We start from the raw sequence: 11,112 nt of genomic DNA on the forward strand, positions 1-11,112 counted from the left end.
AACAATCTACACGAAGAACGCGGAGATGCCGAGAGCGCAAGAGTACACCATACAAAACAAATGCACCGAGAACAGAGAAAAACGAGAGCAGAAGTAGTGATACAAGGCGGGGCGTCACGCGGAAAGGCAACGACGACAAATAGGAAGCAAAGTGTTGGGGAACGAGGGAAACAAATATTCCGCACGCTTCCGTGCACCAGCGGGAGAAGCACTACTGAACACGGACCGTTTATACGAATCCCCCGGCACGCGTGCACACGAGTAGCCACGAGCAGAATCACGAGCAGCTTCTATAAAATAGAAAGGTAAATATATATATATAGCGCTGTTGTTACGAGGGTGTATCCGGGGAAAGGGCGTTGAGATGCTGTGGGTGTACGCAACTGTCCTTTATGAGATTCGCTCACCAAAGGCGCTCGGTCTCTCGTAAGGGCAGAGGCGGGTGTAGGTGGGGACCTGCGAAAGAGCACCGCCGAGCGCGACTGTGTGGCACACAGAAAAGCGGAGCCCTCGTAAGCGTATGTGTCAGCGCGAAAGGGGAGCGTGTGTGTGTGTGCAGTTGGCTGATGAGGTGTGCACAGCGAGAACGAGAGGGTTAGGGCGAGGGGGGTAGGGAAAGGGAGAGCGGGTGGGTGTAAGGTGAGAAGAGGGATGGAGGAGAAGTCGTCATGGCATGGCATCCCTCGAACAACAACAACCAAAGTGGCACACCCACACAGATAAAAAGAAGCAACGAGAGATATGACGTGTATCTCGAGCCGAAAGAGTGCATGCGCGTGAGCCCCCCTTCTTGTTCGCTGCTGCGTTCCATTTTTTTTGCTCTTCTTCGAGGCATCGCCGCTGATTCCACAACTGTTGGCGCACAAATGACGCACTCTTCACTCCATCAGTGCGCGTGGAAGCGGCTGCCTAAGCGAACAGAAGAGATCTCAGTCCCCACGGTACCACTAGCAGGGCTGTAACGGCGAAGGAGCACTAGAGCACGTGCGCCACGGCGTCGACCCGTCACTATTCCGTGATGCAGGAATGCCCACGGGCACCACACCAAGTGAAAAAGACACGCCTTCACACTCTTCACGCAGCTACGTGACCTGCTGAAATACGTGCACATCTCCGCTGGCCATCCCTGCCACCAAGACTGGGCGGAGCGGGTGCCAGGCAAGAGAGGTTGCGTACGAGTCGAAGCCACGTAGCACGTTGAGCGCTAAAGCACCACCACCACCGCGAAGATCGTACACGTAAACTGCATTATCCTGGCTCGCCACCGCCACCACACCAGCCCCGGGAGCAATCTCCAGCGCCAGCGATGGGATGCCGGTGTTACAATGCTGCGTGAAGAGCTGAACCGGCTTCGCCATGCGCACATCCCAAAGCGCTGCAGTGCTGTCGAGTGACGCCGACATGAAGAGATGCTCCGCAGAGCTCCCTACGTCCGGTGTAGCGTAGCGGCTCGTGCGGCCGGTGGCAACGCGGTATATGCCACGTGAGTGCGTGGCTCCCTCCCGCCACAGCAGCGTGTTTGCCACCACATCCAACACCTGCACTTCTTTTTCTGAAGTGGCTAGGAAGACAAGGTTGCTGGCGAAGTGGTTCAGGGCTGTTGCGGAGGTTATCGAATGCCCGGTGCCGACCGAGTACTTGTAGAGAGGGACTGGCGATAAGCGCCTATCAGGGTCGTAGGCGATCGAAGACGGTGGCGGCGCCGACGAAGACAGGTCAGCGGCACTACGACGGAGCTCGAGTGCATCAGCCGCGCACGACAGCACGAACTTGTCAAGGTAAAAGAACTGCGCTGCCGCTAAAGGGCTTCCCGACGCCACCCGCGCCCCCTGGCTGCTGCCGCCGCCCACGATGCACTCCATTATGGCCGTGTCTCGAGCTCCCGGCGACCAGACTCGGAGACACCCGTCGGCGCTGCCAGAGAGGATGAGAGGGCGCTGACGCGACAGGTTCGCATCGACAGCGGTGACAGCCGCTGTGTGGCCACCCAAGGTGCGCCCAGCAAGTCCGTCCGTCCCTCTCGCGCGCGCAATGGGGAAGTTCAGCTGCTGTATTTGACCGTCACCACCTGCGGTGATGAGAGCATCACCGGCAGTGGCGAACGACATCGCCTTGACCGCGCGTGTGTGAAGGCGACGCAAGGCGGAGCTGGCGGCCTCTAAGCGCGTCAGGCTCGAGCGCCCGACTCCAAAGATGGATGCAAAATCGTACTGGAAGCGAAGCGCGCATTGAGGCGCCACGCCGAGCTCCTGCGCTCTTCGGACACGCGCAGCGGCCGCCAGTGCCTTCCGCCGGCGGTCTTGCTGCACAGACCATGGAGCGTCGCCGTAACCGCTTCCCTTTGCGGGCTGCCGCCGTGGTGCTTGCGAGGAGAAGGGGGGCCGCTGGGAAACCTTTGCACCGCTGCGCGAAGAGGTGTTGCTCGTCGTGGTGGGTCCGTATGTCGGACGGGTCGCGTGGCCCACCCATTCAGCTGGGAGGGGGGTGCGTGCGTGAACAACGTCCTCGCTGGCCAAATCCGCTCCCGCTGAGTGCGCCTCCAGCGTGTGTTGCGTATCGATGTTACGCGGTGAGAAGTAGACGATACCATCGAAGGCATTAGTGTATGCCCAACGGCCATTTGGCCCACCACGCATTGCGACGCCTCCGAGGATAGCCGCAGTTGCGGCGGGAGCGGCAGTAGCTTCCTCCATAAGCGGTGTGGCTAAGAGCTGGGTGTAGGCACTCTCTGGCTGGAACGTGAACTTGCTGTAGTAGACGACGCCGTGTGAAGTGCACACCGTGATCAGATGCGCTCCGATGCAAACGTCGAAAATCGTCACCGCCGGCTGCGCGACCGTGGAGGCTGCGGCATCTGGTATGCCGAGGCGAGTCCGCGTTCCGAGCTGCGGCGTCCTGCTGCAAAGACTGCAGCCGCCGACTGTCGCGGCATTCAAAGAGCGGCTAGGGACGGCAGTGATGGCCTCCTGCACATTCCATGTTCGCAGTGCTTTCAGTGTCCGTCCGTTTAGGACTTTCACAGTGCCGTTTGAGAGTCCTAGCACCACTATCTTCTCCCCATAGACGCCGCTGTAGCTGCATGCAAGGGATGTCACGCGAGCGGTACGACTGCATATGTGCCCATCCACCACCAGTTCCATTGTCATCGAAGGCCGTGACTCGTTTGGTAGGCCTGCGGCGCACCCCTTGGCGCCCTCATTCACCTCGCCCACCTCTTCTCCGGTGCTGTGGCATTGAAAGAGTACGAGATGATTGACATCGTCGACGATCAGCAGCTGCCTTGCTCCAGTAAAGCAGGAGAGAGAGCACCCCTGCGTCGAAGCGCCGAGGTGGGTTCCGTGGAACTTTGTCAAGTATGGTGCAGCGGCGCGCTCGTCATATTCCGCGGCATCACCGAAAAGGTTACTCAGCAGCAGAAGGGCTGAGCCCGTGCAAACGGCCGCGAGAGAGGCCTCGCTGTTAAACATCACCCCACGCACATCGCCAGCCGTGCAAGCGATGCGCGTGGTCTCCAACACCGTGATTATGCCCTCGTCTCGGCTCACCTCGCCTGGCGCGTCGGAGTTGTCCAGGCGCAAGAAAGCTGGTCTTTGAGCGTGCTCGATGTGGAGGAGTGCAATGAAGGTGGACGACACCAATGCAATCCGCGACGTGTCGGGAGAAACGGCCATGCACTCCACACGCCGATCCACCTGTGCGATTGCAGTCGGGTGCGCCGCCTCATCCTTGGCATGGCCTGCTCGCCACATGTACAGCAAGCCCTTTGCAGACACCCACCACACAGCGTCGTGAGTGATGCAGAGACTGCCGGGCAGCACCCCATCTGGGTTCAAATCAGCCGACCACATCGCCGTTCAAATGGCGCTTTCACCCTGGAGGAGTCACAGGAAAGCAAACGTGAGGATGCGCCGTACTACAAGGAGTAACGTCAACGTGTATCGTGTGCAACGTCTATGGAATGGGCGAAGACAAAAAGCGCACTCGAAAGAGGCGAAGGAAGCCACTGGAGCTGATGCGCAGCGCAACGGCGCTGGACGCCGAGGCTGGTATCGAGGCAAAGGTGCTGATGAATGTGCTCAGTGTCGGTGGAGGAGGCCCTCAGACCCTCTTATCACATCTCTAGAACCGTTCGCTTTTGGCGGCGCTCTATATATCTGTGCGGCTCTGTCTATCGATAGTTGTGAAGTGTGTGCGCAGCAGCCGTGAGAGGAGGTTCCCGGCCAGCGATACGTCACCGTTAGACCCTCTTTAGTAGCAAGAGAGAGAGAGGCCGATGCTGATGCTAATGGGACAAGCAAACAAGAGAGACGAAACAAATCCAATGTGTGAGATGGCGCGAATTTTCACCGGCAGCGTTTGGTCTGCCTCGTTGAGGGGGCCGACCGGTGATATTTGAATCTCACCGCTACACCGAGCCGATGAGGAGAAGCAGACTGGGGGATGCGTCTGACGAGAGCCGAGTGTTTCGATAGCGCTACTCACAAACATGCAACCGCCGTGCGCCGGCATCTACCACACTGCAAGTTCGCTTTACCGGTAGATATGTGAATAGGTGTGTGCGTGTGTGTCTCTGTATGTATTGTGTGGAACATCTTAGAAGGCCAAGGCGGAAGAAAAAAAGCAGACTCGCCCACGAGTACCTCTGATGGCGGGAAGGACACCATCACATTCCGTAGGCACCCGAACAGTGCAACGCAGATGGACGGTCGACACCTCTACTGATCCTTCCCCATCTCCGATTCCATTAGCTGCACGTGCTGCAGGAAGAGCTCGTTCCGTGCTACCTGTTGCATGTCCCCAGCGGTCAGCCACGGTGCCACATCTCTTTCACGGTCACCCGCGACAGAATCGCCGACCCCCCTGCCGGAGCCCGCTGTCTGAGAGTCATCGTTGCACATAGCAGGGCCCGCTGCTTGGCGCGCCAGCTCCCCTTCAAGTGCCGCCTCCAGCTCTGTTAGCTGTGCAAGAAGGTTCTTCGTCTCATTTGCTGTGGGCGCGACGAAGCCCCCAGCGCCACTGGCATCGTCATCGAATGCCGCATCCGAGTCGCTTGCGCTGAATGAGCTGCCGAGTACGTCGGGTGAGGTATCTCCCTGCCGCACGGCGGCGGACTCCGTCCAGGGCGCTCGCACATCGCCGCGCTGCGCCATGCTCAATGCTGCCAGCGCTTGCTCTTGCGCCACCTCACGGAAAGCCTGCCTCATCCACTCAGTGGACGAGCCACGGTAGGAGAGAGGAAATGGCGCAAAGAGTCTCTCCTCTAACTGCTCCAGAGCGGCACCTCGACAGCGCTGCAGGGGGTCGGCTGCATCGCCAAGCGCGCCAGGTGGCGCACACCCCGGGGAAGCAGCGTAAGCCTCTCCCTCGCCGCCGAGACCTTTTTGACCGATGTCACTGACAGAAAAGAGCTCTGCCGCTTCGCGTTTGGCGTCTCGAATGCACGCCTCAATCCAAGAGCACATTCCACCTTTGCGCAGAATTCGCTCTTCGTTCCACATAGGTAGACTGGCAGGGGCCGCGGCAGCAGCACCTCTACGCAACGCTGCGGTCCAGCGCTCCACCGCCCACGTCACCTTCATCCCCAGCACGACTTCCTCCTCGGTGGGCCGGGTGCGTCTCCTCCGCAGCGAGGCGGAGTCGATAGGGTGGGGAGAGTCGAAATCCTCGCGTGTGAGACCCGCATGCTGCCGGATGAAGGGAAGCATCAGCGTAGACGGCAACTCCGACTGGCACAGCAACTGCGTTAAGACGAAGCGGGAGATCGGGGCAAGCGGCATTCGAACGTACCCGCCACCAGAAAGAAGCGAATCATACTCCCGAAACAGCTCAGCCAGTCGCTGCGTCTCATCATGAGCAACACGGTACTGCAGCTCTTGTAGGTGTACCGGTGAGAGAGCTGGCTGCTGCGGGAACGCCCACGTATTGGCACTAGCTGCTGGTGCGACTTCGCAGAGGGCGCGCTCAGGGGGGCTTTGCGTCACGGCGCCGCAGCTGCCTTTCGCCGCGACGAGCGGGCAGTCGACGGTATGGTAGAGAAGACACTCGTGCAATAGAGAGGACGGGACGCCCTTGAGAAACAACGCAATCGCAGGTGGCACCACTACAGTCATCCGATGCAATGCACGGGACTCGATCCGCTGTACCACCTCGTTACGGAAGTGAGCTCCTAGGCTCTCTGTAAGCTTCCTCTCTAAAAGCGCGTGCGCCAGCACCTCCTCCAGTGTTTCGCTCAAGCTGCTGCATCCCTGAGGATCGCGGGGTAGCGGAATAAGCCCGCTTTTCATCCGAGACAGCTCGCGCATCAGAAACGGTTCCACAATCTTCTCGGAAGCCTCAGGAGGGAGGACAGCCACCATCCCTCCACTCACCCACCAACTGCGGCCCTGAAGCGCCCTCGTATAGTCCCACGCATCGTGGACGCCCCATCGCGTGAGGAAAGCGTCTTGCACGGCGGCCGTTGCCTCCACTGCATCCGCTAACAGCACCAGCAGCGTTTCCTCCCGCACGAGAAGCTTAGAGGTCAAAAATGACTCCGCAGCCATGCACTCCCGTGAGGTCGCTGGAGGCACCGGCGATGAAGTAGCTGGTGGCGTTCGTGTGCGCACAGGAGGTGGCTCGCCATCACCAGCTCGGCACACCTCCATGTGAGCGGCAATGATGCCTGGCCAGGCGACGCACAGTTCCATGAGAAGCATTGCCACAACGTCGGCATCATCCTCGTTGTCACCAACGTCAAGAAGGGCCGAGAAGAAGAAGAAACGCGGTGGCGCGGCGCTCGTCGCGCTTAGCTTTGCGGCTGCCGATTTCAGGTCACTCTCGAACGCGTCCTCTACATCCGTTCGGTGAAGTGAGGAAAACAGCGCATCTCGTGTCCACAAAAATCCGCCGGCAGTGGCGTGATAGCACGAGGGGCTGCGCGCGCGAAGGCACTGCTGAAAGTGCCAAACCGACGGTGGGTGCACGCCTACGCAGCCTTCACCGCTACGAACCACCACCAGGACAAAGACGCGCATGATCGCGTCGACTGAGAGCTCTCCGCCCGGCGCGTTTTGAGCGTTCGACGACACCAGGAAGAAAGTGCAGGCGTGAAGACGCGAAGAAAAAAAAACGCGTGAAGCAGCTCAAGAAGAGAGCGAGAAGGACAAGGGCAACATGCCGACGTTTGAAGCGCAGTCGGGACGAAGTAAGACATAGAGTACGCAGCAGTGCCACAGCTGTGCTCAGCCACCGCCGCACTTCGCTTTTGGATACTGTTCACGGTGCGACCATCTGCTAACACATCAAAGGTGAAGGTCAAATTATTCGCATGAGCGCTCAGGAGCATCCTGACGCTGCCACGCCATTCTTGTATGCAGCCGCCATCGTTTGCGGACGCCCGAGTTCCTTTCAGCGAAGAGGTGTCGAAGACTGCGAACACACAGACACATGCTCACACACACAACTGGAGAGCCCATGTCCCTCACCTCTCCTCTCGGAACAGGTGGGGCTCCCCACCTCTACCCACAAAGCCCCACACTCGTAGTCATCCAGTGGTGCATCCGTGCGATAGTGAGCAAGCCCATAGAACATTCGCAGCAGATGACCAAGACGACGAATATAGGTGTTTCCACGAATAAGGGAGGAATAAGATGTCTCGAGATGCGGCCGCGCAGCACACAAAAGCGAGTATACCGTCTCGCACATCCACGCCGTCCCAGCTAGCGAGCCACAAAGGAGTGCATCAGTGCCTCCGCCGGCAGAGGTTTCTGCACACAACAGCAGAGAAGACACTCTTTCTTCCTCTTACGCCCTTTCGCTTTCTCTACCGCTGCAGCGGCACTCAGCTCCGCTGAACTGCACTCCTGACCCTGCGGCACACCACGCGCTCGGTCGTGCGCCGCGGCAAGGCGCCGACTCGGTTGCCCCAAGAACGGCCCTTGCCTCACACGCCACCGACACCGGCCCTGCACGGCGCCACGCCGCGCATGCCCCCCCGCTCGCAGTGTGGCTCAGGCTCCCCGCACCAGCAGGCAGTGAGAGGGCTGGGCAGCACATGCGCAAGCCACGCGGACGCGCTTGCCCCACCATGTGGATGGCACGAGCGTGCTCATTGTCGCAGGCCGCCTCGACGCGGCGACGCCCAGCCGCCGGCACCCGTCGCGATGCGCCGCTCTGGTCACCCCCTACGCCGCAGGCACTGGACCCTGTGCCACGGCCAGAGGTGGGTCAGCATTGGCAGGGCGCACGAGGGGGATGCCCGACTTCGCCGCACGGAGAGTGAAGCGAAGGTGGCTGCGGGACCCACCCCCCGGGCGATGTCACGCACATAACGTGTGTGCCCTTTTTTTCTCGTGAAGAGGCGAACAAAAAAGAGTGAGCAGAGCAGATCGACAGGAAGGCAGCGGAAAGCAGAAGAGGCACGTGGGAGGGTGCCCCGCCTTGGCCACGCGGCCGGCCTCTTCCAGTTCGCCAACGACTCTTCGGTAGCCATACCGGCAACAGAGAGGGGCACACAAGAAGATACATGCGTTCATCCAAAAACAAAAAAAAGAAGCGAAAACTTTGCGTGCATGCACAGCATGCGTCCTCTGCAACAACGGACCCGCTTTCTGCTTTATTCTTCGACAAGGAAAGAGAGCTGGCCTCTTGGTACACCGCTGCCTCCTCCTCCTCCTTCCCCCTCCCTCCACCACCATCGTCAGTTCTCCCGTTTAACCTCATCCGTTACTCTTCGCATCCACAGCAAAGGAGAGGATTCTCTGTCTTCCCATCGCCACCACGAAGAGTGAGTCAGCCGAGGCTGCAGACCACTGAAACGTGCTTCCGCGATGGGTCTGAGAGTCCGCTATTAGCGCCTGCTCGGCACCGTCTCAGCGCACAAAGCGAGAACCTCCATAGGCGCCACGGCCTGCGTTCGCGTGCACATATGCGCATCTGTGCGCCTGTGGCGATGTTCAAGCGCCAAGACGAATCGGGAAGGTGTGTGTGTGTGTGAAAGGGGGAGGGAGGGGGAAGCGTACGCCGCAGCGGAGGATACAGTATGACCCACTAAGCATGCACCGGGAAAAAAGAGAAGACGGGTGAAGTAAAGGCGGGCATACCCGCGAAGTTCGGAGAGCAAAGTGGAAAAAGACAGCAAAAGGGCACCATAGAAGACGCGCACGCCCACGCCAACGCACACACACACATAGAGAAAGAGATAGACAGACAAAGACACGCACACAACAGCAAGAACGGAGAGGGTTGGAAGACAACGGGGGACATGTAGGGAACAGCATAACGTGTGCCAGTGTCGCCTGCGGAACATGCAATAGCAACAGAAGAGGGAGAGGGGGTGGCCTTTCTCTTCGCAAAACAGACGATCTGGTAATGCGTGCTCAATGTCGCTCATGCAACACCTCAGCAAGGAGAGGTAAGGGAGTGGCTCTCTGATGAAAAGTCGAAAAAAATGGCGCTGCCGCTCCCACAGGAGCATCATCGCGGTTGACACATAGCGCCACAGCCATGCATACACAAATGCCAATCCATCCCCCTTTTTTTCCACCCCAGGGCCCACCGCACCGGTCGATGAAAGCGTTGTTAGACATCGCATAGTGCCTTCGTCCATGCGACCAGCACGTCAGCCGCATCGAAAAAGGCACCCAGCTGCGACCTTGTGGTGGCGAATAATTTCACCAACGAGCCAGACATCGCCTCCGTTGCCTCCTCTAGCTTCCCAACGCGATGTGCCATCAGCTGCCCTTCGCTGCCGTTTTCGCCAAGATAGAACATCGCCACGTACGAATGGGCGAGCACCTCGCGCGCCGTCAGGAGAGTTTTGGTGACACGCGACACCACCCCTGATGTGGCGCAGGTGGCATCGGCAAAAGACATGTCCTCATGCTTTGCGGCTCTGACTGCCACGGCGGGGCTGAGGTTGCCATCGACGAGCCTCTCTGCCTTGATAAGTCGCTCTCTCATCGCTGGATTGTGCACCATCGCGTGAACCAGTTTTTCATCGCGTTCGGCGCTATCGAGGTGAAGCGTATATCGCTCGTAGTGATACGTGAACCTCTTGGAGGAGTCTACAGCCTCTTCAGACGCCGCCGACCCATGGTGCTCCACATTGCGGCACGAGTAGTAGTCTCCGCTATGCTGCTTCCAGGGGCCGAGGCAGACCCAGCAGAACTCGTGGCCGCACTTGCACGTCATGTGATTGCACCCGCCGCTTTTTTCGATCGTCTTCTTGCACTTCGGGCACTGTTTAGTGCGGCTAAGGATGTAGGCGAGGTTAGCCCCCTCTTTTGAGCAGTAGTTCTTCCACTGCCGTATGTTCTCACACGTGGCGGGCCGATGCGGCTCATAGCTGCACCGCAAACAGTACTCCTTGTTGCACATGAAGCACCGCACTCCTTGCCCTTGCAAGGGTGGAACAGGGGCGTGAATCACGGCCGCGCACCCTTGCGGGTTTGGACACCAATGCAGTGTGGGGCACATCTCTACGAAACTTGTCAGGTACTTGCGGTGTATCTGCTTGAGGACGTATTTGTTCTCATCACTTTGTGCTTTGTCCACGCCTTTGGAGAAGATCTCGCACATGACGGCCAGTCCAACGACTTCGCAGCACTCTTGCTCCGGGCATGGAGTGCCGAGGAGGTTCTCGAGCACACGCGACTTGATGTAGTCACGCCAGCACTCGAGACAAAAATAATGCTGGCATGTCGAGAGACAAGCCATCTCACCTGGATCGTATTCCATGGCGCAGATTCCACAAAGGACTGGAGTGCCACCTTGACCGCGGCTGAACGCCGCGTCATGCATGGACGCCGCCTCCGTGATTCCAAGGTCCTCCAGCACCGCAGTCGAATTCTCAAAATAACGTTCCACCGCGACGTCTCTCGACCACCGATAACGCCGCAGAAGCAGCGTGGCTGCACTCGACGACAGACACGTCAGGTTCATAACCTCCTGCACCACCGCGCTTTGCATCGTCAGCACCTCCGAAACCTCCATTGTGCGCTCTTCGCAGTGCTCGTTCTCCTGCCCCGCCGCTAACCCGGTAGATGACACCACCGTCGGTAGCACCTCCTGTTCTTCGTAGGCGCACTCATCGTCGTCCTCGCCGAAGTAGTAGTCGTACCCTGAATCATTCAT

The 11,112-nt window shown here is 59.1% G+C and overlaps 3 protein-coding genes across 3 annotated transcripts; all 3 read right to left on the reverse strand.

Moving 5' to 3' along the window:
* Window positions 1-1,082: 1,082 nt before the first annotated feature.
* LSCM1_03833 (uncharacterized protein) lies at window positions 1,083-3,848 on the reverse strand (the record flags this gene model as incomplete). Its single annotated transcript, XM_067321366.1, has 1 exon — window positions 1,083-3,848. The coding sequence occupies one exon, from the start codon at window positions 3,846-3,848 to the stop codon at window positions 1,083-1,085; it is 2,766 nt and encodes a 921-aa protein (XP_067176734.1).
* Window positions 3,849-4,715: 867 nt separating this feature from the next.
* LSCM1_03834 (uncharacterized protein) lies at window positions 4,716-7,013 on the reverse strand (the record flags this gene model as incomplete). The annotated part of the gene is made up of 1 exon (XM_067321367.1): window positions 4,716-7,013. One exon carries the CDS (start codon window positions 7,011-7,013, stop codon window positions 4,716-4,718), a length of 2,298 nt encoding a protein of 765 aa, XP_067176735.1.
* A 2,545-nt stretch (window positions 7,014-9,558) lies between these two features.
* On the reverse strand, window positions 9,559-11,112 carry LSCM1_03835 (uncharacterized protein; the record flags this gene model as incomplete). Its single annotated transcript, XM_067321368.1, has 1 exon — window positions 9,559-11,112. One exon carries the CDS (start codon window positions 11,110-11,112, stop codon window positions 9,559-9,561), a length of 1,554 nt encoding a protein of 517 aa, XP_067176736.1.

Source organism: Leishmania martiniquensis, chromosome 30 (assembly GCF_017916325.1).
Source record: "Leishmania martiniquensis isolate LSCM1 chromosome 30, whole genome shotgun sequence".
NCBI classification, from domain to species: domain Eukaryota; phylum Euglenozoa; class Kinetoplastea; order Trypanosomatida; family Trypanosomatidae; genus Leishmania; species Leishmania martiniquensis.